The sequence below is a fragment of the Oncorhynchus mykiss genome, chromosome 17, assembly GCF_057628025.1.
Source record: "Oncorhynchus mykiss isolate SJ-2025 chromosome 17, ASM5762802v1, whole genome shotgun sequence".
Taxonomy (NCBI): Eukaryota; Metazoa; Chordata; class Actinopteri; order Salmoniformes; family Salmonidae; genus Oncorhynchus; species Oncorhynchus mykiss.
Genome location: NC_143038.1, coordinates 23803163 through 23828795, shown reverse-complemented (window position 1 = coordinate 23828795; position 25633 = coordinate 23803163). Strand labels below are relative to the sequence as shown.

At 43.2% G+C, this 25633-nt stretch overlaps 1 protein-coding gene across 24 annotated transcripts in view; it reads right to left on the bottom strand.

Moving 5' to 3' along the window:
* Nucleotides 1–351: 351 nt before the first annotated feature.
* ptprt (protein tyrosine phosphatase receptor type T) overlaps nucleotides 352–25633 on the bottom strand; it is a 415067-nt gene continuing 389785 nt past the window's right edge. For 18 of the 24 annotated variants that reach the window (XM_090205068.1, XM_090205071.1, XM_090205076.1 and 15 more), the window contains 11 exons: nucleotides 23261–23358; nucleotides 22703–22819; nucleotides 20853–21007; nucleotides 18941–19076; nucleotides 15413–15562; nucleotides 13474–13647; nucleotides 12169–12300; nucleotides 10986–11111; nucleotides 10051–10214; nucleotides 2926–3061; nucleotides 352–2251 (listed from right to left, as the gene is read on the bottom strand). In XM_090205068.1, coding sequence (XP_090061194.1) covers nucleotides 2198–2251; nucleotides 2926–3061; nucleotides 10051–10214; nucleotides 10986–11111; nucleotides 12169–12300; nucleotides 13474–13647; nucleotides 15413–15562; nucleotides 18941–19076; nucleotides 20853–21007; nucleotides 22703–22819; nucleotides 23261–23358 — 1442 coding nt within the window. In that variant the 3' untranslated portion in view covers nucleotides 352–2197. Of the gene's footprint in view, nucleotides 2252–2925; nucleotides 3062–10050; nucleotides 10215–10985; nucleotides 11112–12168; nucleotides 12301–13008; nucleotides 13648–15412; nucleotides 15563–18940; nucleotides 19077–20852; nucleotides 21008–22702; nucleotides 22820–23260; nucleotides 23359–25633 lie in introns of those variants that run through there. The other 6 variants (XM_090205070.1, XM_090205072.1, XM_090205087.1 and 3 more) reach the window with 3 other exon arrangements.

The following is a 25633-nucleotide window of genomic DNA, read 5'->3' as shown; positions in this document are numbered from 1 at the left end:
GCAAAATGTAATATTTGAAAAACTGCACCAGATTGGCCCTTGCATCCCAATGAGGGATTATCAAATGTAGCCACATCACAGCCTTAAATGGATGGGACTAGAATGAATTGGTTCATTTGCATGTGTCTGTCTTTGTGTGTAACACTCTGTCCGCACATGTATGCATTCGGTGTCTGGGATTTAATGGTTAAAATGGGAGGGTTGGATCTTGATTTATCAGTATTTTGTTTGATTCTCGCTGAGATTGATGTTTCACCTTCGTAATGCTATTGTAATGTAGGCTTGACATTCACTGTATATAATATCCATGGTTGGTTGATGAAATGTATTGAAAGAAGAATTATTCAAATCTATTGTTCAACATTTTGGTCCCTTTATTTGATGTTACCACATTTTCTAACAACAAAACAACCATGGCAATTTCATCACCAGTTCTAAATATCACTTTGCTAGACAAAAAACCCCCCCAAAATTATACAAATTCAAGAAAAAAAAGGAGGAAAACAAAATATAACACAGATAGTGGAGATATGAAACGTCTTAATAAAGCCTATCGGGGAAAAAAAGGAAAGCAACTTGCATTCACATTATCCTCTCTTCCATTCAAAATCCAACACTGTTTCTCTTTGTGCTTTCAGTCACCAAACAACCGCATGTCAATAGTACAACTACGCTGTGAGTTGATGTAAGACTTCTTCAAGTCACTGTCCATGTTGAGCAAAACATTCTACTGAAAAAGCCCTATACAACACTGTACTAAAACCATTCAATGGACAGAAAACACAACAAATAAAAATAAAACAGTTAGCTTGCAAAATTCAGGCTGGGACTCGCACCATAGAACGCTTGTAATATATAGGTCATTTCCAAATGGGCCAACATCTGCAGTCTACCTTGAATGTGATTTATGCAAACGCGGTAACATTGCCTATAAAACTAGAGCGCTTGGATCAAATCCCTGCCTCATTCAAGAGTTGGGTTCACAATTTCAGATTCTGGATTCTGTTTCCATGTCAAACAGTATGTATTAGATGCATAGGGAGAGAGTAAATGGCAGAACACACGTATGGTGTCCATATTAGGACATCCTTACACAAAGCCAAACTGCTCCTAGAGTATGGGCGCGGAATGAACAAGGATGAAAAGCAAAGTATTCTTCTCACCAAAACCTGAGGTTGGGCAACAGTAGGGCAGGGGCTGCTACAGTGTTTGACAAGCTTGAGGTGCATATTACTAGAACATTATCCCACTCCATCCTTCGGGCTGACACGTTTCTTCACAATTTGGTTAAAATCGTACGTGCGCTTAAAGATGTGAATATGGCACTGTCGATCAAATTACACAAGAGTTGAATGGGTGTTTGAAGGTAAAGCAGTGCAAAATACAAAACACATGAACGCTTTGATGAATACTGTATACGTAGCGCCAGCATAGAATGCTAAAGCGTTGACTGACTCTCCCTGTCAATGGAGAAAACCAGAATGGGCCTCGGAATTCATGATTGTCTGCATAGCACAAGAGCCATGGGACACCAGAATGATGAGAACATGCCACAATATCAAAACAAACCAAAACGTTGACTGAAGACATCACATTGCGAATGTGAGAAAATAGGTGTGTGAACATGGATGTAAACATGTTGCAAGAACCACAAAATCCAAAGAATTACAAAATGTATCTGCCATTTTATGTTCAACCGTTTGGGGTGGGTCAAGGGGGGGGGGCATATAATACAGTCATTATTAAGGTTCATTAAAAAGAGGTACAAAGCCAGGGAGAGTTTGAATCTTCTGTCTTTGTCTGTCTGGTGGTATCGGTTCTGTTGGTTGGTCCGCATGTATTTTTATTAGCATCCCCATGATCTCAGCTAATCTTCCAGGTTGTACTTTTACATTGAGGGTGTGACATTCAAGGCATATATCTAAAAAGGAAATTACTGTACAAGATCACATCACAGTTCAAGATGGACACTGAAGAGAGAAGAAAAGAGTTGAGGTTGTCATTTCATTTTTTCTTTATACAAACAAAAGCGGTCCCAGTCTTGCAGAAGTGGGCACATGAACCCAGTGTGGAGGGCGTTTTTTTCTTCTTCTGTACAGTTTCATGTGTGTGTGGTTGCACCCACACATCCCCTGCCTCGGATGGGTTGGTGTTTCTGCAGTCAGCACTGTGTCCCACGGACACGAGAGGCAGTCTCTCAGAATGCGCTAAGGGCCTCCAGAGCAACTTCATAGCAGAATTTATACTGTTCCTGGAAAAGGGAAAGACTAGTCACACATTGGCATCATTTTTTCATATCATCTCTCAGAAAGTGAACTTAGACATCAGGCTCATGGATCATTTTTACATTTTTTATAATGGATAAAAAGGGAAACTCAAGCACACTGGGGATCTCTATGCTTCCAACAATAATATTATCAATCTCTTCCATGAGTAGCACTGGTTCGTAAATTCAAGTGGGAAAATAACATTCAGAGACAATGTAACAGTAGATAAGCAACAAAGATAATCAAATCATCTTTGATCTAAATACAATAAATTCCATGCAGGATTATGACAGCATCTTCAAAGTCTACATAACCTTTTTACTACGGTAGTTGTCTTTTGCCACCAAAATCTGCTTTAATTCTAAGTGAACAGCTGTGCCCAACCTGAGATAGTTCTGTGAAATTGAGCATCTTGTTTCCGAGGCTATATTAGAAGGTATAGAGACATCTGCTAAACAACACCTGCCATAGCAAGTCATCAGCCTGGGGATATGTGTGTGTGGTGTGTCCGCCTTACTGTCTATGGTCTAAAAACCTGTCCAATAGAGCCACAACTGTGTGTCCTACGTTGCTTATATAGTAGGTACGGATAGAAACCGTCCTCAAGCCTCTTATACAGTACCATATCACCCTTACTGTTGTGGTCAGTGGAACGTACCATAGTCTCCACCATGTTGGATTTGTTGTTCCTCAGCGTCTTGACGGTGTGGAACACGTCTACAATGTTCTGCTGCTGGATCATCTCACTGATGCTGCAGATGGCACAGAAGGTACCACTCCGTCCACCACCCGTCCTGTTGGAGAGAGGTTAGGTAGCCTAGTGGTTAGAGCATTGGACTTGTAATCAAAAGGTTGCAAGATTGAATCCCCGAGCTGACAAGGTAAAAATCTGTCATTCTGCCCCTGAACACTGTTCCTAGGCCGTCATTGAAAATAAGAAGTTGTTCTTTTAACTGACTTCCCTAGTTAAATAAAGGTAAAAAAATATATAATAATAATAATAATAATAATAATGTATACAGTGCCTTGCGAAAGTATTCGGCCCCCTTGAACTTTGCGACCTTTTGCCACATTTCAGGCTTCAAACATAAAGATATAAAACTGTATTTTTTTGTGAAGAATCAACAACAAGTGGGACACAATCATGAAGTGGAACGACATTTATTGGATATTTCAAACTTTTTTAACAAATCAAAAACTGAAAAATTGGGCGTGCAAAATTATTCAGCCCCCTTAAGTTAATACTTTGTAGCGCCACCTTTTGCTGCGATTACAGCTGTAAGTCGCTTGGGGTATGTCTCTATCAGTTTTGCACATCGAGAGACTGACATTTTTTCCCATTCCTCCTTGCAAAACAGCTCGAGCTCAGTGAGGTTGGATGGAGAGCATTTGTGAACAGCAGTTTTCAGTTCTTTCCACAGATTCTCGATTGGATTCAGGTCTGGACTTTGACTTGGCCATTCTAACACCTGGATATGTTTATTTTTGAACCATTCCATTGTAGATTTTGCTTTATGTTTTGGATCATTGTCTTGTTGGAAGACAAATCTCCGTCCCAGTCTCAGGTCTTTTGCAGACTCCATCAGGTTTTCTTCCAGAATGGTCCTGTATTTGGCTCCATCCATCTTCCCATCAATTTTAACCATCTTCCCTGTCCCTGCTGAAGAAAAGCAGGCCCAAACCATGATGCTGCCACCACCATGTTTGACAGTGGGGATGGTGTGTTCAGCTGTGTTGCTTTTATGCCAAACATAACGTTTTGCATTGTTGCCAAAAAGTTACATTTTGGTTTCATCTGACCAGAGCACCTTCTTCCACATGTTTGGTGTGTCTCCCAGGTGGCTTGTGGCAAACTTTAAACAACACTTTTTATGGATATCTTTAAGAAATGGCTTTCTTCTTGCCACTCTCCCATAAAGGCCAGATTTGTGCAATATACGACTGAATGTTGTCCTATGGACAGAGTCTCCCACCTCAGCTGTAGATCTCTGCAGTTCATCCAGAGTGATCATGGGCCTCTTGGCTGCATCTCTGATCAGTCTTCTCCTTGTATGAGCTGAAGGTTTAGAGGGACGGCCAGGTCTTGGTAGATTTGCAGTAGTCTGATACTCCTTCCATTTCAATATTATCGCTTGCACAGTGCTCCTTGGGATGTTTAAAGCTTGGGAAATCTTTTTGTATCCAAATCCGGCTTTAAACTTGTTCACAACAGTATCTCGGACCTGCCTGGTGTGTTCCTTGTTCTTCATGATGCTCTCTGCGCTTTTAACGGACCTCTGAGACTATCACAGTGCAGGTGCATTTATACGGAGACTTGATTACACACAGGTGCATTGTATTTATCATCATTAGTCATTTAGGTCAACATTGGATCATTCAGAGATCCTCACTGAACTTCTGGAGAGAGTTTGCTGCACTGAAAGTAAAGGGGCTGAATCATTTTGCACGCCCAATTTTTCAGTTTTTGATTTGTTAAAAAAGTTTGAAATATCCAATAAATGTCGTTCCACTTCATGATTGTGTCCCACTTGTTGTTGATTCTTCACAAAGAAATACAGTTTTATATCTTTATGTTTGAAGCCTGAAATGTGGCAAAAGGTCGCAAAGTTCAAGGGGGCCGAATACTTTCGCAAGGCACTGTATATATATATACACTGCGTAAAAAAATAAAGGGAACACTTAAACAAGACAATGTAACTCCAAGTCAATCACACCTCTGTGAAATGAAACTGTCCACTTAGGAAGCAACACTGATTGACAATAAATTTCACGTGCCGTTGTGCAAATGGAATAGAACACAGGTGGAAATTATAGGCAATTAGCAAGACACCCCCAATAAAGGAGTGGTTCTGCAGGTGGTGACCACAGACCACTCCTCAGTTCCTATGCTTCCTGGCTGATGTTTTGGTCACTTTTGAATGCTGGCGGGCTTTCACTCTAGTGGTAGCATGAGACGGAGTCTACAACCCACACAAGTGGCACAGGTAGTGCAGCTCATCCAGGATGACACATCAATGCGAGCTGTGACAAGAAGGTTTGCTGTGTCTGTCAGCGTAATGTCCAGAGCATGGAGGCGCTACCAGGAGACAGGCCAGTACATCAGGAGACGTGGAGGAGGCTGTAGGAGGGCAACAACTCAGCAGCAGGACCACTACTTCCGCCTTTGTGCAAGGAGGAGCAGGAGGAGCACTGCCAGAGCACTGCAAAATGACCTCCAGCAGGCCACAAATGTGCATGTGTCTGCCCAAATGGTCAGAAAGAGACTCCATGAGGGTGGTATGAGGGCCCGACGTCCACAGGTGGGGGTTGTGCTTACAGCCCAACACCGTGCAGTACGTTTGGCATTTGCCAGAGAACACCAAGATTGGCAAATTCGCCACTGGTGCCCTGTGCTCTTCACAGATGAAAGCAGGTTCACACTGAGCACATGTGACAGACGTGACAGAGTCTGGAGACGCCGTGGAGAACGCTCTGCTGCCTGCAACATCCTACAGCATGACTGGTTTGGCGGTAGGTCAGTCATGGCGTGGGGTGGCATTTCTTTGGGGGGCCGCACAGCCCTCCATGTGCTTGCCAGAGGTAGCCTGACTGCCATTAGGTACCGAGATGAGATCCTCAGACCCCTTGTGAGACCATATGCTGGTGCGGTTGGCCCTGGGTTCCTCCTAATGCAAGACCTCATGTGGCTGGAGTGTGTCAGCAGTTCCTGCAAGAGGAAGGCATTGATGCTATGGACTGGCCCACCCGTTCCCCAGACCTGAATCCAATTGAGCACATCTGGGACATCATGTCTCGCTCCATCCACCAGTTGCACCGCAGACTGTCCAGGAGTTGGCGGATGCTTTAGTCCAGGTCTGGGAGGAGATCCCTCAGGAGACCATCCGCCACCTCATCAGGAGCATGCCCAGGCGTTGTAGGGAGGTCATACAGGCACGTGTAGGCCACACACACTACTGAGCCTCATTTTGACTTGTTTTAAGGACATTACATCAAAGTTGGATTAGCCTGTACTGTGGTTTTCCACTTTCATTTTGAGTGTCACTCCAAATCCAGACCTCCATGGTTTGATCAATTTGATTTCCATTGATCATTTGTGTGTGATTTTGTTGTCAGCACATTCAACTATGTAAAGAAAAAAGTACTTAATAAGAATATTTAATTCATTCAGATCTAGGATGTGTTATTTTAGTGTTCCCTTTATTTTTTTCGAGCAGTGTGTATAGTTGAAGAAAAGGGGATGAATGAGGATAGATAGAGAGGTTAAAACAGGGGGATGAGAAAGGGACAGAGAGCTAGGAAGAGGAACAGAAAGGTATAAAGAGGTAAAGGAAGAGAAGGAGACATGGAGGGCCTAAAATTACCCCTCTTCAAGCTAATGAGTAGTCATTCTGACTGCAACATCCTACATTTTGAAAAATGCTATCAGAAAAATAATAATTTGGTTGTTTTTATGAATGTCCTAGGTAACAGAATACAAAAGAAAAAAAATACACCATATCATTTTCATTCGTTTACGTTACAGCTATATGTAAAAACAAAAAAAACACCAAAATTCAAGTGTTCAATCAATTTTATTTGTGGAGTGCCTTTGTTACAACTATGAAATAGAAAGTATATGTGTTGGAACACGGTAACAGCTTCTTTTTATAAGGACAAAACAAACAAAAATACCCAAACCACAAGATGCACGATCAGCAAAATGCACAGTTAAATGATGAAAGCATCAGTAGCCTAAACATCATTATAGGCACCAAGTGTGCTTGATAAAATCAGCACAAAAGCAATAATTAAATTCGAATGAATATAAGTCTTTATATGACACCAGTCAAAATAGTTTATTGCCAGCTCATGCTTAGATGGAATATGCAACGGCATCGGTTGGAGCATGTCCATGTCACATAAATAACAAAAGCTTGTGAGTGCGTTGCTGATGTTGTTTTTTTGCTTGAGATGTAGGGTCTGCTCTCTCATTGATGACATTTTGTGCTGATAATTAATCGCCATTTAGCATTGTCACCCGCTTGTTCTATCCAAAAGGTCCCTCCCTTTCTCTCTCCTGCTTTCATTTGGTGGTGGTGCAGGCACCATCTCACTGCGCACTGTTCTGGCATTTTTTTGCGCTCAAGTCTCGGAGGTGTAGATTCAGGCTCAGAATCAGACTCAGAATTAGAAGAATAATGTTATGATTCATTTCATCCCCACCATCCGAGGAATTTTCATTCAGAATTTGTCGCAATGCTAACGCAGCATGTGCATCCGTTTGTCTTGGCCTTCTTGCCATTGTAAATTAAGCACACTCTCACAGTGTACTCCAAGTAGGCCAGAGTATACTGATAAGACTGCTTGGATTCGGGGGACTGGTATGAGACTGACTGCTCAAATTGGCCTTATGTAGCAAAATGTCATATTTTTAATTTTTTTTTTACCTTCGATAAGAGTAGTAACTCATAGCTACAAAATGGTATATCATACACTGCATTTCTGAGGAACAATGGGAAGGTAATTCTGCTTTGAAAGTTGATAAACTTTTGCGTTTGAGAAAAGGACTTTTGAATTGTTTGGCGCCAACTGGAGAGCTCTCCTTTACCTACAACCATTTGGCATTGTTCACATCCTCTTAAGCCAGCCCCACCCATCTCTTTAAGGATTCACATGAGGTCATGTGCTAAACATAAAACGTAAAGTAAAGATTAAGACTAAAAGTAGTAGTAGTCTACAATAAGGAAAAATCCAGGTAAAAAGAAAGTGTCCAGATAAAAATATTTTATAAATATTAGATGATGCTTACCCACTTGTCTAAATTGATGGGTCATGTGAAAGAAATGTTTTAACCTCCAGCCACATCCAGTGGTGGAAAAAGTATTAAATTGTCATCCTTGAGTAAAAGTATGAATTCAAATTCCTTATATTAAACCAGACAGCACAATTTTTGTTTTTCTTATTGACGGATCGCCAGGGGCACACTCCAACACGCAGAATTGACAAACAAAGCATTTGTGTTTAGTGAGTCTGCCAGATCAGATGCAGTAGGGATGACCAGAGAAGTTATCTTGATAAGTGCATGAATTGGACCATTTTACTGTCCTGCTAAGCATTCAAAATGTAACAAGTACTTTTAGGAGTCAGGGAAAATGTATGGAGTAAAAGGTACATTATTTTCTTTAAGAATGTGGCAAAGTAAAAGTAAAAAAGAGTAAGGTAAGGTAAAAAATGACTTAAGTTGTACTTGGAAGTATTTTTACTTAAGTACTTTACACCACTGAGTGCAGTTTAGTAACAGCCAAGCTAAGGCGTAACAAACACTGATACCCTGACGAAGACAGCTTGTCTGTCGAAACGTTATTATTATTGCATCTTAGCTCCTAGAGTTGTGAGGCTCTCTTTTTATTGTTCAAGTGTTCTCCTCCGCTAACCAGCACCTCACCTAAACAGGTGTGCATTTCTTTTGCCTCAAGAAATCAATGGGCACTTGATTAGACTAGCATCAGTGAACTGTTACAAAATAGATTTTGTTTGGTATTTTGGGCAGTGGGGAGAGAAATCACATCCAGGACTTATCGTGTTTTGTTATCGTTGGGGCTGGTCCTTGAAATCAGTCTCCACTATGGATTTTCATCCTCACTCTCCCTAATTTAAGCTTCATAATAGGGTCCATAATGTGGCTAAATCACTATGAAGCCAGTGATTATGAGAATGGGAGAGGTGCTGTTTGCTTGGCTATAGCTGACAATGTGGTTAACTTCTTGGTGACTGGGGGGGCAGTATTGAGTAGCTTGGATGAATAAGGTGCCCTCTGGTCATAGGAACAACATGAATGTGTGCATGAGGCAGAAAAAATGTGGTGGGACTCGAGTTTTGTCATCAGGTGGAAGACGGTGTCCCCTCTCTCTGGTCAGTCTCACCGGAGGAAAGGAGAGAGCAGGGACCTGAGAGGCAGACCTTCTGCTGCTCTCTCCATCTACTGACACTGAACCTTCAGATGCAGGTACCATCAGTCCAGTGAAATAAAACATACAATTATTTCAATTTATTCTCAGCTGTGCCTCACACATTGTACAACTGATCTATTTTGTTATGAAAGCTTGAGTATTGAAATATAATATGGTCTGAGAAGAACAATATTAGCATAGCCAATATGCTGTGATAATGTATTAGGCCTACCGCACAAACCTCATTCCAACATATATTTGTTTATTAGGTTATTGTTGCATTTTTTAAGTCATGTTAAAACAAAATCTGAGCGGTGGATCTCAGCTTGCCTTTTGACTTCCAAAGTTTGACTCAGAAAAGGTTGGTGACCACTGCTCTAGAAGAAAACAGCACTAAGGAAGCATGCAGTGATGAATACATTCATAGAGCACATTCCCTATTGTCATCCTGTCTGAGATGAGTATAGTGTAGAATATGAGTAGGGCCAGCCAGAATATATACAGGGAAGTTCTTTCACCACTACCTTAACAGTAAGGTAAATGTCTACATGTTGCGTTGTTTAAAACTAAAACTAAACTTCAATCATTCAGTAGCACAATTTGTTTTAATTTGAGTTAATCACAGCAATTTATTCGTTTTTGTTTTTATAGTTTCTGCACTTTCAGAAACTCTACCCCTCCACATCCTGTCTGGGTTTAAATATTAGGCCCTTGTATCCAATGTCCATGGACGTGTAACTGTCCTAATATGGACATCGTATAGGTGTACAACTTCCATGAATGTTTGAGTCTGTCCTAATATTGACACCGCAATACAATGACTGAACTCCTTCTGAGCCCCTTTAACTACTCACAAGCAGTGGACCACGGTGCGTCCGTCTCCCCCGTCGTACTGCTCCTGCCACTTGGCCAGACGTCTCACCAGCTGCAGGATAGAGCGCTTGGACAGGGGCGTGTCGCGGTAAGCGGGCCAGCCAATGAACTGGAAATGCTGCACCAAGCGGTAACCGTCCTGGGGCTGCCAAAGACAGTGAGAGAGAGAATCATAAATGAATGCCATCGTCAACATCATTGTTGTCGTCAACATCATCGTCATTGCCATTATCAAAACATCCTCAGCATGGACAACATCACAGTCAGCATCCTCATCATAATCATCAATCTAATGCTAATCTTCCTCCTCATAACCGTCACGAAAATGTGTAGATAAATCAAGTTTACCTCTGTGTCCACTGTAAACCTAAACCACTCAAGTTATTAAATTACTGCTGATGCAATCCCAGTGTCTTTTGGCTCATTGTGGCTATGCTTTCCTTAGCCAGAGCAGAGCCAACGACTGGCAACTACAATAAAGACGTCAGCTGGGAGGAGGGAGGGTGGGGGTCAGCTGAATTCTGTCGTGCATGAGCCGTGTCATCCGCTTGTGGCGGTGGTGATGGAACCATTTCATGGTAAATTGGAGATGCCGCCACTGTGGCTTTTTGCACCGGCACAGAGCAGAGCGTTGATTAGCTGGCCAGCAAAGCCTGCTTGTGATGCTGGTGAAAGTGGGAGAACCATGAGTGAACGAGAGGCAGAGAAGAGGAGAGAGAGAGAAGAGTAACCATGCGCCACGAACACAGGGATTCGCATTGTGGTGATTTAAATGGGGTCTAATGAGTAGTACCGTAGAAATCAGTCTGAACCAGCCACTGCTCTGCCAGGCTGGACCTGTCTGTTAGCGCCATCTGCATTGGCAGGGCTCAAAGCAGAGGGTGAATATTTACAGGGTGATAAACATGATACAGACCCTGGCCATGTTGCAGATCCTGAAGATGCGGTTGATGATATCTTCGTCGATGTCGGCTGAGATGAACTCCACCTGGATGGGGCCATAGCAGCAGGAGCTCTTCTCGGGCCAGTACTGCATGCACAACTAGGGATTGAAGAGGGGTTTAGCCATAGAAAAAGAGTTTAGAAGTAGTTTTACTCCTATGGGTACATTTAATATCGCTGTCGGTGCACCGATCACAGGATATTGACTTGAATGGGAATGTCTGTTCTAGTTGTAGTTGTAGTTCTGGCATGAGCTACATCACGTTAGGTACACCACATACTGGTGTGGACACTGTTGTTGACTACTTGGGGATTTTACCCATTGGGGAGCACTGGAAAAATTACATAAACTACACATTGCTTTAGCCATTTGAACAAAACCATCTGAGTTGAAATGCAAGGTCATACTGCTGGGCATAAGCAATTGAAGGTCATGTGCATACAAAAGAAAAGCCTTGACCTTATTGGCCTCTGCACGGTACACCTACATCTTAGGGCCATGTTATGACTGGAGTTATCCTCCAGTCTACAGCTTTTGAAGGGTTCCAACCTTTCAAACCAGTCAGTTGGAAAATGTCACTACTTGGGAACAAAATCTAGATTTTTGTTTACGTAAATGGGATGTTATAAAGGGTCCAGACACGTTTTTAGCAATTTCCCTTGGTTTGAGAAACTTGCTACAACAGAGATTGACTTCCTGAACCTCATTCTGGAGTTCAAGGGCATCCCAAAAACTTTTTTTTTTTAAAGACACAAAAAAGGTGTCTGGACCCTACTATAATATGCCATTTATATCAAAAATACAGATTAGGTTCCTAATAGTGAAATTCTCCTCCTAATATGGGAGGTATTGATGTGCTCTTTGCTAGGTTTCAATGTTGTTGTCTGAGTGTTCTGGGAGCTATGTTGGATAGCTAAACCCTGGGCAGAGAAAAGAGCAGCTCTCCTATGAGGCTTATCCTGCTCCATGAAACTGTGTGTGTGAGAGTCGATGGAGGAAATGACAATGGAGGGATAGAGGGAGATGAATAGAGAGAGATAGAGCATGTGTAAGAACCAGGAGCAGACCGACAGTCAAAAAGATTATTGGTCTGTGTGTATGTCGATGTATGTACACCCATATGTGTGTGCGAACCCCGGGGGTCAACAACACACACCTGTGCGGCATCCATCTCGTTGAGCATTACTATCGAGGAGCAGTTGTAGTCGAACACCAGCCTCCAGAAGTCGGCCACCGTGTTGGGCAGTGGGTGCTGGGTTACGATGAAGGCTGCTGGCTGTTTATGGCTCTGGAAAAACAAATCAATGACAAACACCACAACACTTCAGCCCCTGGTAGCGAGAGAGAGAGTAAAAGGAGAGAAAGAGAGCGAGAAAGAGCAGAGGCGCTGGTGGGACCGCTAAAACAGCCACGGGTCACGGTGGGTTTCCAATGCCTGATCAACTCGTGGCGAGGACAAAGAGCCCGGCAAACTCCCACGGACAGTGTTAACCTTGCATCGTGATGCATTGACAAGAGAAATTCCACTGCAGGTTGTTGCCAGACAAGCAGGCCGGGTCTGAGAAAGACGCTGCAGGTCATTACGTTGTCGCCAGACAAGCAGGCCGGCCAGGCCGGGTCTGAGAAACCCCGCTGCAGGTCATTACGCTGTTGCCAGACAAGCAGGCCAGGTCTGAGAAAGACACTGCAGGTCATTACGCTGTTGCCAGACAAGCAGGCCGGGTCTGAGAAAGACACTGCTGGCTTTATTTGACGCCACCTCTGTGCTTGTTATTGCCTGCCGTTCTTTTCTCATCAGCTCTGTGTGGCTTATCTGGATCTGCGTGTGTATCGTTTGGTAGATCTGCTTACGAGGGCCTAGAGTATGACGCTGCTTTCGCAGCCATTACTTATCATTTACCACAGTGCTATCACTTAATGGTGTGTTGGTTGATGATCAGTTGTCAGATGATGTTGTTGGTTATTTTTTTTATTGCTGTTGCCATTTGACATTTCATTTTTGTAACCTGTTATCTAATTGAGTTGCATTTGCATGTACCCAGTCACTGCCTCCCCATTTCCCACAAAAACAATGCAGTAAATACAAAACATAACATCCCTATTCTAATTAATAACGCAACAGAACCGAGGCATATCTCAAACTAACTGATCTGTGTCTTTTCCAGGTTGGATTACATCAGCCAAGCTAAATCCAATGGTTTACGCTACTTGGCAGCCTCTGACGCAATTTGCCTCAGTCATGATTGGTGTTGTGCAGACCTGCATGGGTTCAAATAGTATTTGAAATCTTTGAGCGTTTGTTTGAGCCTGGTTATAGATGGGTAGGGTTTGCACATTTGGGACAAGGCATGTTCAATCAAAGCAAGAGAGGAGAGAGAGAGAGACATACAGAGACAGACAGACAGCGAGAGAGAGAGAGCAGGGAAGAGAGAGAGCAGGCGAGAGAGCAAGATTAATTTACGTCCATGAGGGCAGCGTTGATGTAGTTACTGGACTCTCCGTCCACGGAGATGAGGAAGGGCAAGCATCGATCCACAGACAGGACATCCATGCTGCGGTTCTTGTCGTGGTTCCGTGGGAGCAGTCCCACGCTACAGTCTTCAGGCCGGACCCGGGGAGTCACGATGTTCAGAGTCTGGAGAGGGAGGATGTTATTTTGACAATTATTATAAGGTTTAACAAACATATTTTTGGGGGGAAGGAAACCTCCATTTACTTACCAAGAGTTGCTGAATATTTTCATCTTCGACACCTGCATTTTTTTTGTCATAACTCCTCATGTAAACGACAGGGTATCAACAATCAAACCAGAGTTGTTCGCGAGACAAGACCATATTAGCTAAAGCCTATAGGCTAGCAACGCTCACCTGAGGATCTGTCTGTTTGTATTTCCTTTGTTTGAGGGGTGCAAAATCCACTTGTCACTTAAATATCGCTAGATTGATTGCTTTAATTTTACTCCTGCAACTCTTTCATACTCTTGCTTGTGCCTGTCATTTTTTCCCCATTACGCTACGACCACAGAAATGTTTGTAATGACCTGTCAAACAATGGAATACATTGTCTTTCTGATGCATCTATAAGAACGCTAAAGCATAGTCTGGGATTAAACGCATCGTCTTGATACTTACATCACAAGAAAGAGACGAAAGAAAACTATTTTGATGGGTGTACAATTGATTTGTAATTAAAAAGTAATAATTTAATACAGTTGAAATGTTTACAAAATAGATACCCTGAAATGAAAGCAACTTCCAAAGATGAACACTCGGATTATAGTGATACTATGTCCGATCTTGCAAACAATATAAATAATGTTTAGAAAGGTGTAATCCAGATCCAAGAGTGTTGATTTTGAATCCAAGGTTATCCTGCTATTGACACACTTGTTGAATTATGCAACTGAACATGACAGCAACAGTAATCAATGAAGGAGTCTAGACAGTGCAGGTGAGTGCAGATAGGCCTATACAGAACAGGTTTTTGGTGGATGCAGGCCTGCTCCACCCCTTGATGTTAATGTATTCATATATGGAAATACATCCAGTGTGTTTATGCAAATGACTCATATATGATTTGCTTTAAAAAAAAATATTATAAAATACCTGACACCATTAGAAAATGTATATATATAGATCGAAATTGGGGAGGAAAAGGGGCAAAAAATAAATAAATATATATATATATATATATATATATATATATATTTATTTATTTATTTTTTGCCCCTTTTCCTCCCCAATTTCGATCTTGTCTCCTCGCTGCAACTCCCAAACGGGCTCGGAAGGCGAAGGTCGAGTCATGCGTCCTCCGAAACGTGACCCTCTAAACCGCGCTTCTTAACACCCGCCCGCTTAACCCGGAAGCCAGCCGCACCAATGTGTTGGAGAAAAAACGACCGAGGTCAGCCTGCTACGATGAGCCAAGTAAAGCCCCCCCCCCCGGCCAAATTCTCCCCTAACCCGGACGATGCTGGGCCAATTGTGCGCCGCCCTATGGGACTCCCGATCACGGACGGTTTTGATACAGCCCGTGATCGAACCCTGGGTCTGTAGTGACACCTCTAGCACTGTGGTGCAGTGCCTTAGACCGAAACACCACTCGGGAGGCCCATATGCATTCTAAGAAAAAAAAGGGATACTTGAATTCCCACAAAAAATCCCTGGATTTTTGTGCTATAATTCAATATCAGTCAATATCTGGATTTAAAAAATGTATTGTTCTTGGAGAAAGCAAATGTAACTCCTTTTAGTTGGAAAAGGCTAATGAAATGCCTCTTAGGAAGAAAAGCGAAGGACGGACAAACAGACAGACAGACGGACAGACGGACAGAGGGACATAGACAGGTAGACAGACAAACGGACCGAGAGTTTAAGAGTTAAGAAGTGGAGGGTGCTAACCTGAAATTCATCCTTAATTTGGCTGGAGTTGGTCTGTGGGTCCAGTCTGCTGATGTTGTAGTATATGGCTCTGAATTCACAGACTGGGATGGCTGTGTTTCCACACAGGCAGGCTTCAAGGATGGCGTCGTGGACAAAAACATACTGCTCCTGGGGTAGGAAATGATGAGATAACAGGTGTAATGACATACAGTTAGATGTTCATGTACTTCTACCCTTTAGGTCAACCTCAAAACACTAACCACCTACTTTATCACAGCACTTCAACCAGTAGTTGGACCCGATTCAAATCCATTAGTCTCAATTCACATGTACTGTTGAAAAGTGTCGAGAAGCAGAGCAGTGCATACAGGTACCGAGCACAGCTGTAGAATTTTGATTGTACACAGCGACACAAAAACATAATGTGTAGCCATTATTGAACGTCAATACGTCATATCTAACACAGTTCTGCGAAGGCAGCCCTGCATTTTCAACACGTACTCTCGTGCTCTGATGAAACGGATTTCATAGCCTGAAGAGCGCTTCGCATAAATTTGCATTTTGAAGCATGTAAAGTAATATCCTGTGGAGAAGTAAATGAACCACAGGAAAAAAGGCAGCCATGTTACAGCCTTAAAAGGAGATCAAGAGGCTGTGTGCGGTTCAACAGCGGATGCATTGTGCTCATCAAGTAGCCAGACATATTAATTCATCTCCAAAATCCCAGCCATTCGCCTGTGAATAGAAATATGCATATTTTCACTCAACAATGCAGAAGGCTCAGGGTTTAGAATGTTAATTGCGGCCATGAGAGCTGTCCGGGGCTAAATCCATCCAGAGTTGACCTCCGCTATCCATTACCTTGATAGCTGGTGCTACTCGGGAGCAGAGAAAGCCTTTTAAAAGATGAATTGCTTTTTGTTGTTTTGTGCCGGATTATCTTTGAATAGTGCTTTAATCTGACACAAATTGCCCTCTACCCATTAATGCACCCGGCATCCATTTTTAGCCATTGAAGTGGCATATATAAACACTGTGTATGACATACTGTAATTCTATCTACTCATCATTGTATTCATACGAGTACGAGTTGGGACTAACCTAAGAAAAATTTGCTGTCGTTTTATTATTTTAGGGGGGACTGCAAAACCGAGTGGCCGACTGGACGCAGGGTCATAACCCTAAGACACTTAGCAAACACACCTGCAAACTCATTTGCAAAAAAAAAAGTGTGCAGGACAAAGATATCTATTATTCAGCGTGTATGTAATATTAATAGGAACATTGGGATGGATGATGCATGACTGAGCACACTCCAGAGGTAGCTAGGCTAGTCCGACATGGGAACTCTTCCAGAGGAAGATCAGTTGGGATATCAAGTGTGGTGATGGTGTGTATGAACGGTTGCTAGTCGTGGAGTCGCTGAGAATATACAATGTATTCGGTCTAGTGGGTACAAACATGGTTATGGAGGATACTGATGCTTATTCCTGTTGACAATAGCCGGTTTGTCGTTATGGCTATTGACCATGGACTAGCAGTCAGAGTGATTGAGGAGAGCAGCTTGAGCAAGATGAGAATCGCAGAATCGCTAATCTTGATCAAATAATGAGTAGTTAGTTGGATGCAAGGTGATTTGTAGAGCAGTGATTCTGCGTGGCCCGACTGCAATGTAGTTGATCTCAAACACACACATTATCTCACAATAGTTGTTTCCCCCATTCTCTCCACTAGAGAGAAGATCTTGGAATGGCTAGTGTTAGACTTGAGTAAAGACCACTGTTCTGTGGAAGCCATCGCTTACTGCATGATCCAGTGGGAAATTTAACCCTAATAACCTGGCTTGGATGTCTGGCAGCTGAGGCCCAGATCACTCTGTCTCAAAGGCTTAGAGACAATAGAAGTAGAATCTGGTCTGAAAGTCTGAGTTCCTTTCCTGTTCTAGAGATTCTATTTCTATGCTTTACATTCTCCCTCCATAGGACTCACTTCTTATCTAGGCTTTTAGACCAGTAGCCACCAACCTTTTTTGGGTCAAGATCACTTTGAGTCAAACATTAACGAGTTAAAAACAGTTCAGTAGCAGAGGTCTGTGCAGTAGGCTATCGGCCCAATACATGCTTGTATTGCCCTGCCAATGTTTTTCCTTCTCAGACCAATTTGAAATTATATTTATTTAATTCTTTTTTTTTTTTACTGGACTGACGGCCTGCATCTGATGGTCAGTTTGAAGGGAGGGGGGGAGCAGCAGTGAGGCTGCCTCTCAACTGACTCACCATCCTTCCGCTTTCCCTCCCTCAGCTGAGAAAAGTTGACAGTCTTCTGCCTCATGCACCAATTCATGTTGTTACTCTTATGACCAGAGAATGTAAAATATTCCTCAATAAAAAAAAAAAACACGATGCACTAATTACTGCGCTAGCTTATCAGAACCGTTTGTTATACTCATTCATTGCAGCTGCAGTGCTGGTTGTAGAGTGAGTGGAATTAGGGATAATGCACCTTTTACAGCGTATGGGTTATAAAAGTGTTAACCGTGCTGAATAATAACTTAAACATAAACACTTATTCATAAAAACAGCAGCTCTTTGCTATATTTGTTAAGTCTCTCTCTAGTCATGGTTTTGAACTTTTTGAAATCTCACAATATCAACTTTGCTGTGTGTTCGAGGCGTCTTTTTGTGGTCTATGGCTCGAGGAAACTGTGCAGACACAGTGTTCGGAGCTATCTGATTGGCCAGCAGTAGTCCTATAGGTGCACTTGATTTGCTCTCTGGGCTTGCCACGTAGTCAGAGTTCTACCTTCAGACAAGTAAAATGGTTCAAAATGGGAACACTTTGCCTTCCCGGCACTAGGGTCGCTAAATCAAGTGCACCTACAACCAACAGCGTTAAACAAATAAAATAAAATAGTAATGGAAGGCTTTTTAGTTTTTTTCCCCCGAAATGTTTGGTGATCGACAAGGAATGCCTTGGTGACTACTTGTGACTACTGCTTTAGACCATAGAAATATAATCTGGTCTTGAAGGGTTTTGTCCATGCTAGAGATTGTATTTCTATGCTTTATACCCTTCCTCCATATGACTGATTTAAAAAAATCCCTGTTGAATATTTCAGGCAGAGCAACTGTGAGCAGTGGGCTGTGACATAGGATCAGTCTGGTGACCGGCTGGGAAAGGCCAACGCCAGCAGGCTACTGTCTGAGTCTTGTCAATCCTTCCGCCATGGCAAATGCTACGCTAAACAGACTTGCTGTGTCTGAAAACTCTAGTTGCACTCTCTAATTTTATGGCTAATGCTAGCTGTGTGAGTGCTAGTAATCACTATGAGCACCATTGAACCAAATAAGGAATGCCTAATGCTAACCTCAAAATAGCATGATTACGCGAGGTATAAGGGTGGCTAATGCTAAGCTAATTAGCTAACTGCACTTTTATTCCTTTTGCATGGCACTGTAATGACTAATGTTCAAGCTATAATACAATATTGCTCTCTTCTCTACCCACTATCCGCACACAAGCTAATCAGTATGCTGCTTCACCAACCTCGGTTTGCACCATGTTAACCCTTTGTGAGCGCAGCTCCCGGATGCAGTTGAAGATGTCCACCACTCCCTCGTTCTCAGCCATATCCAGCATGATGTCCACAGCTATGAAACAGCCTGTCCTTCCAGCCCCGGCACTGGAAAGAGAGGGGGAGGGAGAGAGAATACAGAAACAGAGACAGAGCGCATTTCATTTCTCCAGTATGTTCTGTACAGTAGCGAGGGCAGCGACACATGAAGACACATACTCCGGCCCTATAATAAACAGGCCGGGGGTTATATTGAACCGCGCTGAGCTCCCTCGGTTATCCAAAGGAGGCAGGACAGCCTTACAGCGCTGACAAACAGCGTACTCCAACCCCCCAGGTAGGGGTTAGAGCTATTCCCCCTGACCCTGGTGTTAGGTGTTAAGGAAATAAACCCAGCAGAGTGGCTGGGTGGAAGGGAGGGGGCAAGGGAGATAGTGGTGGAGAGATAGAGGTAGGAGAGGGGGGCTGCTCAGCCATCATTCACTCGGCAGCTTCTTGACAGGTCCCAGCTCCGGAGCTCAGGAGCCAGGGGCCGCTCAGTGGCTCGGCAGCCCGACAGATTGCCTGTCAGCCGCCAGTGATTAATGGCGAGCGCAGCGAACAACTAGGTCCTGGCAGGGGGATAACGGCCAAGGAGTGACCCAGGAAATGAGAAATTACTCCGCAGTCTGTCAGTAGGGCCTTCGCTCTGCGGGCCAAAGCTCATCCTGTTGTCCTTCATTCCATCTATCGTCCAGTTCAGTGGGGGGAATGGCTGACAACCTATAGGCAGATCCATGGGACATTCGTTGTCAATCCTCAATGGGGGAATTGAGGTTGGGGAGCAATCGGGAAGTTGTACGTCAAAAGCCAGGCTGACTTTTTTAGGAGAACATGAACCGACCATGGTTTGGGTTGTGGAAAAGCGACGATGTACTGAATGAGAGGTACAGGGAGGTTAAATATCGTGGGTTGCTAAGGGGATGCAAATGCCATGCCTATTAGGAAGAAAAGAGTGACAAACAGACAAAGGGACAGAGACCGAAAAACAGACAGACAGATAAAGTGGATGTCACTCTCCTGCGACAGGTGGTTCATAAAGGTTAATGTCATCGATTAATGTCATCGACGAGTGGGCGAAGATAAGGGGCAGGAGATAAAGTGGCAGTAATAAACTTTGCCATCGTCTCTCCCCATCTCGTCCTCGGGGTTATTACAGGGAGCAAGGCGCCCAATGCTTCATGAGAGCAGAAAGAGCAGCGCTTGGCACTTGAGCTAATCCACTCTGAAAATGTCTTAGTCACATCTGCTTTGTTTTGAGAGACCCGAGCCAAATGTAAAATTGCATTGTGCCATTTAGCAGCTTCTCCCTGTCACATCTCATTGTGCACGCTCACGCACTCCATCCTTCTGTCCCCTCCCCTCTTCTCCACTCTCCCGTGCCTCCCCCTTCACCTGTCTGAGCTCAATGCCTCTGTTTCAAGGGGTGGGTGTTTGAGTGGGCTGGGGAGGGGTAGATGAGACAAGGAGCAAGAGGCCTTAGTCTCCCATCGCTCTCGCTCATTCATTTTTTGACCTAAAAATGTACGTGAAGGCTCCCAGCTACATTTTTGTCATTTAGCAGATGCTCTTATGCAGAGAGACTTACAGGAGCAATTAGAGTAATAATGCCTTGCTCAAGGACACATTTTTTTACGAAGGCAGCTCAGGGATTCAGACCAGCGACCTTTTGGTTACTGGCCCAATGCTCTTAGCCACTAGGCTACCTGCAGCTAGCTACTGTTGTTATTTCTGATTAAATAAAGTATAAATAAATACATAGACAAAAGCCCTGAGTGTCAAATATGTCATCCCAGTAGTCCTGTGTTATGTCCCACAATCCCCCTCAGTGTGGACAGTATGTACCTGCAGTGGGCCACAATGGGGCCAGCGTCGGGCGGGTTGAGGAACTTGACCTGGCGGACGAAGCCCAGGAGGCCGGTGGCATAGCAGGGTACCCCGTGGTCAGGCCAGCTGGTGAAGTGGAACTGACGGATCTCTCGAATCTCGTGGTGGCCCTTCTGAGAAGAAACAAAATGGAGGCTTAAATGGAGACAAATACATGACACGTTGGAAGTTAATAAGTTATTGGCATAGAGCTTCCTATTGATTGATTCTGACACTTTCCAAGTGGGAAACTTGGGCCTACTCTTTCTACAGCAAGTTTCTAAGTTAGAAATGTCTGAGTTTCCTGGAATTCCTGGAAACTGCGGGCTGATTAAACAAAATGGAGACTTAAATGAAGACATATGGGGCTTCCTGGAAACTGAAGATCTGACGGGCTCCCATTCCGGCTCAACAACTGAATATACAGTAGCTATCGATTTGTTTCTTTTAAGAAAATACATTATGACGACTTGAGCATACAGGCAAGTATTGAGGGGAACAAAACAAAAGGTGATTTGATAACTGGAGGCCTATTGATTTCCTTTCCTTCGATGTTCAAATTACATTCCGAAATCAATATGGGGTAAACATCTAAGATGGGAAACAACAAAGCCACAAAATGCAGTAAATCACAGATTGGGAAAGAAGGTAGGTAGGGCCTAGCTCATGTTTACCATGGCAACGTGAACTTGGCAGAGTAGAAAGTAACTGGTTCTCACTCTTAAAGGCACGTGGCATGATACTAAAAACCCACTCCAATAAGGATATCAGCGAAGGCAGCAGCACATAAAGGGAGTGGATGTGCGGAAACTGGAATAAGGCCATTTACAGAACAGTAGAGCGCTGGGCTTCAGTAGTAATAATAATCACAGGCTTCACACCTCCACTCCCTGTGCTAATGCTAAGCGGTTAATTGCCATTCGGGTTGGTGAGCTGTTTAATCCCTGCCTGCCAGCTTTGATATGCCAGCAAAACCCACATAACAGTTTAATACTGCAGTTAAAATACCTTCACTGTTTGGAGTGTATGGACACATACCACCTTTAATAGTGCATTGGAGTGTAACAGTGTAAAGCGGGGGTAAACTGTGTCTAAGCTTGCCAAACCAGTGGGCTCTGGTTTAACATCTTCTCAATGGATTAAAGTGAGAGTGTGTGTGTGCGGGCCTAAAGATCTATCTATCTGCGTGGTGCAGTAAAATAATCCCCTTGGACTCATCATTAATAATGCTTTTCATAATTTCAGAACTCATTATTTTCTGCAATTAAAACAATTTAATACGCTCTATTTGAAGGCATACGCATCTGAAGCGTGATTCCCGGCCATCACAGTGTACTGCTTTTTAAGCCACAGGAATTAAGGTTGTGGTGTGATGGTGGCGTTTTGTAATGACAATGTCCCGTTTCCCTTTCAAATGAAGAGTGTGAGCAGGTTAAAAGGAACTTTAGCTTTCTTGCAAAACAGATGGATTAAAGCATTGCAAAATTAGTTGACTACTAGCTCGTGTTGTCTGCCTAAGCGGCTTTCACAGAGCCACAGAAAGATGCATTTCAAGCCTATCAATGCTTGCTAGTTTCGTGACTGTTCCTCTGATATTTCCCTTTTAAAGGGAGCCAACAGAACAATAGCGTCGCATACGGAATCCTGCATCCCAACTGTATTGTTCTTCTTTCAATGCAAATCCTCACTGATTACCAGTGTTCAATTATACTCTCATTTCCCAGTTGGACAACATAGCTTCACCTTGCTGTCAACCACAATGTTAATCCGGCAAATTGGAATGAATGAAAACTAAACAAGCAGCCTGGCTATTGACTTAGTCTGTGTACCTTCTGTACTGTGAAGGTGCGGATGACATACTCGGCCAGTGGCTCTGTCTCGATCAGTGTCACCTTGACATCTCCGTACACTTCGGTCTCGTCAGGCCAGTACCTCACACACTTCACCTGGGCAGAGAAACATATATGGTCAGTGCTTAGTCTATTACAGAGGCTATATGGGACTTTTGCCTCTGGAGGTGCTGTTGAGCCAAAAGGGGTCCCTGAAATGGACAGAAATAATATTATTAAACATAACATTAAAGGACCAATCAGAGGAGTTGATAGCACATAATACATACAAAGAGGCCTGATTTAATGGCATTGAATTCAATTTTGTCGTCACATATTTGATGTTGATTTGTTTTAACTATTTGTTATCGCATATATTTGTTGTGAACATTAATGGTATGAGGTGTAGGGAAGGGGAATACAAACTATGATTGACACACCCTGATCTATTAAACAACTGGCTTTTGCAGCGGGGAAAGAAACAGCACAGAATTCCATTCAGTATAAGAACTTAGCCGCTTGCTCTAACACCTTTCAAATCCTCTTTGATGAACTCACCCTGCCCACTTCCACCAGGTTGGTAACCATGACAATACTGCCAGAATTCTCCTGCCAGATCATCCTCCAGAAATCTCTCACTGTCTCCTGCATGGGGCCTGGAAGGAGAGAAGGAGAGCAAGGATGAGATCATGCAGGATTGGACAGAGATAATGTCATAACAGGAACCAGGAAGTACACATAGGAGCAATGACTGTGTATATGAATAGGCAAAGTCATCGATCACTCTGTACCATTCATTCCTATGTGAAGACTCAAGTGTTTCTTAATCCTGGGGACCCAAAGGGGTGCACATTTTAGTTTTTGCCTTAGCACTACACACCCGATTCAAATCATCAAATATGATGAGTTGACAATTGGAATCAGGTGTGAAGTGCTAGGGCAAAAACAAAAAATGTGCACCCCTTTAGGTCCATAGGACCAGGATTAAGAAGCGCCGAATTGAAGCCAAATTAAGTCAGTAAAGATGGAGACTCGTGGTGACATAACATACACAGTTTGAGCTGCTCCAGGAAGTGACATTGCAGGATTGCTCAGTGTTGCCCCATCTCATTGAGTAACTCAAGTTGAAGGCCAACTGGGGTACTGCAGGATGTCATTAGCAACTAAATAATCCTGGTACCATGATTGTCTTTGAATTATACTATTTTTTTTTACACGAAGATTGATCACAAAGATTGCACATTTTCCATTCACAATTGGGGATCCTGTTTTTTGCTAACAATGCCTGCAGTACCGTGGTCGGCTTTGAACTTCTGTGGCGTCAATGAGAGGGGGCAGTCGTTCTTCCCTGCAAAATGTTAAAATTGTGTCATTCGGGCCTCTTCTAAAATGATACCCTATCCCCGGAAATGGCACATTGTATCCCCGATATACAGTGCCTTGCGAAAGTATTCGGCCCCCTTGAACTTTGCGACCTTTTGCCACATTTCAGGCTTCAAACATAAAGATATAAAACTGTATTTTTTTGTGAAGAATCAACAACAAGTGGGACACAATCATGAAGTGGAACGACATTTATTGGATATTTCAAACTTTTTTAACAAATCAAAAACTGAAAAATTGGGCGTGCAAAATTATTCAGCCCCTTTACTTTCAGTGCAGCAAACTCTCTCCAGAAGTTCAGTGAGGATCTCTGAATGATCCAATGTTGACCTAAATGACTAATGATGATAAATACAATCCACCTGTGTGTAATCAAGTCTCCGTATAAATGCACCTGCACTGTGATAGTCTCAGAGGTCCGTTAAAAGCGCAGAGAGCATCATGAAGAACAAGGAACACACCAGGCAGGTCCGAGATACTGTTGTGAAGAAGTTTAAAGTCGGATTTGGATACAAAAAGATTTCCCAAGCTTTAAACATCCCAAGGAGCACTGTGCAAGCGATAATATTGAAATGGGAGGAGTATCAGACCACTCCAAATCTACCAAGACCTGGTCGTCCCTCTAAACTTTCAGCTCATACAAGGAGAAGACTGATCAGAGATGCAGCCAAGAGGCCCATGATCACTCTGGATGAACTGCAGAGATCTACAGCTGAGGTGGGAGACTCTGTCCATAGGACAACAATCAGTCGTATATTGCACAAATCTGGCCTTTATGGGAGAGTGGCAAGAAGAAAGCCATTTCTTAAAGATATCCATAAAAAGTGTTGTTTAAAGTTTGCCACAAGCCACCTGGGAGACACACCAAACATGTGGAAGAAGGTGCTCTGGTCAGATGAAACCAAAATTGAACTTTTTGGCAACAATGCAAAACGTTATGTTTGGCGTAAAAGCAACACAGCTGAACACACCATCCCCACTGTCAAACAGGGTGGTGGCAGCATCATGGTTTGGGCCTGCTTTTCTTCAGCAGGGACAGGGAAGATGGTTAAAATTGATGGGAAGATGGATGGAGCCAAATACAGGACCATTCTGGAAGAAAACCTGATGGAGTCTGCAAAAGACCTGAGACTGGGACGGAGATTTGTCTTCCAACAAGACAATGATCCAAAACATAAAGCAAAATCTACAATGGAATGGTTCAAAAATAAACATATCCAGGTGTTAGAATGGCCAAGTCAAAGTCCAGACCTGAATCCAATCGAGAATCTGTGGAAAGAACTGAAAACTGCTGTTCACAAATGCTCTCCATCCAACCTCACTGAGCTCGAGCTGTTTTGCAAGGAGGAATGGAAAAAAATTGCAGTCTCTCGATGTGCAAAACTGATAGAGACATACCCCAAGCGACTTACAGCTGTAATCGCAGCAAAAGGTGGCGCTACAAAGTATTAACTTAAGGGGGCTGAATAATTTTGCACGCCCAATTTTTCAGTTTTTGATTTGTTAAAAAAGTTTGAAATATCCAATAAATGTCGTTCCACTTCATGA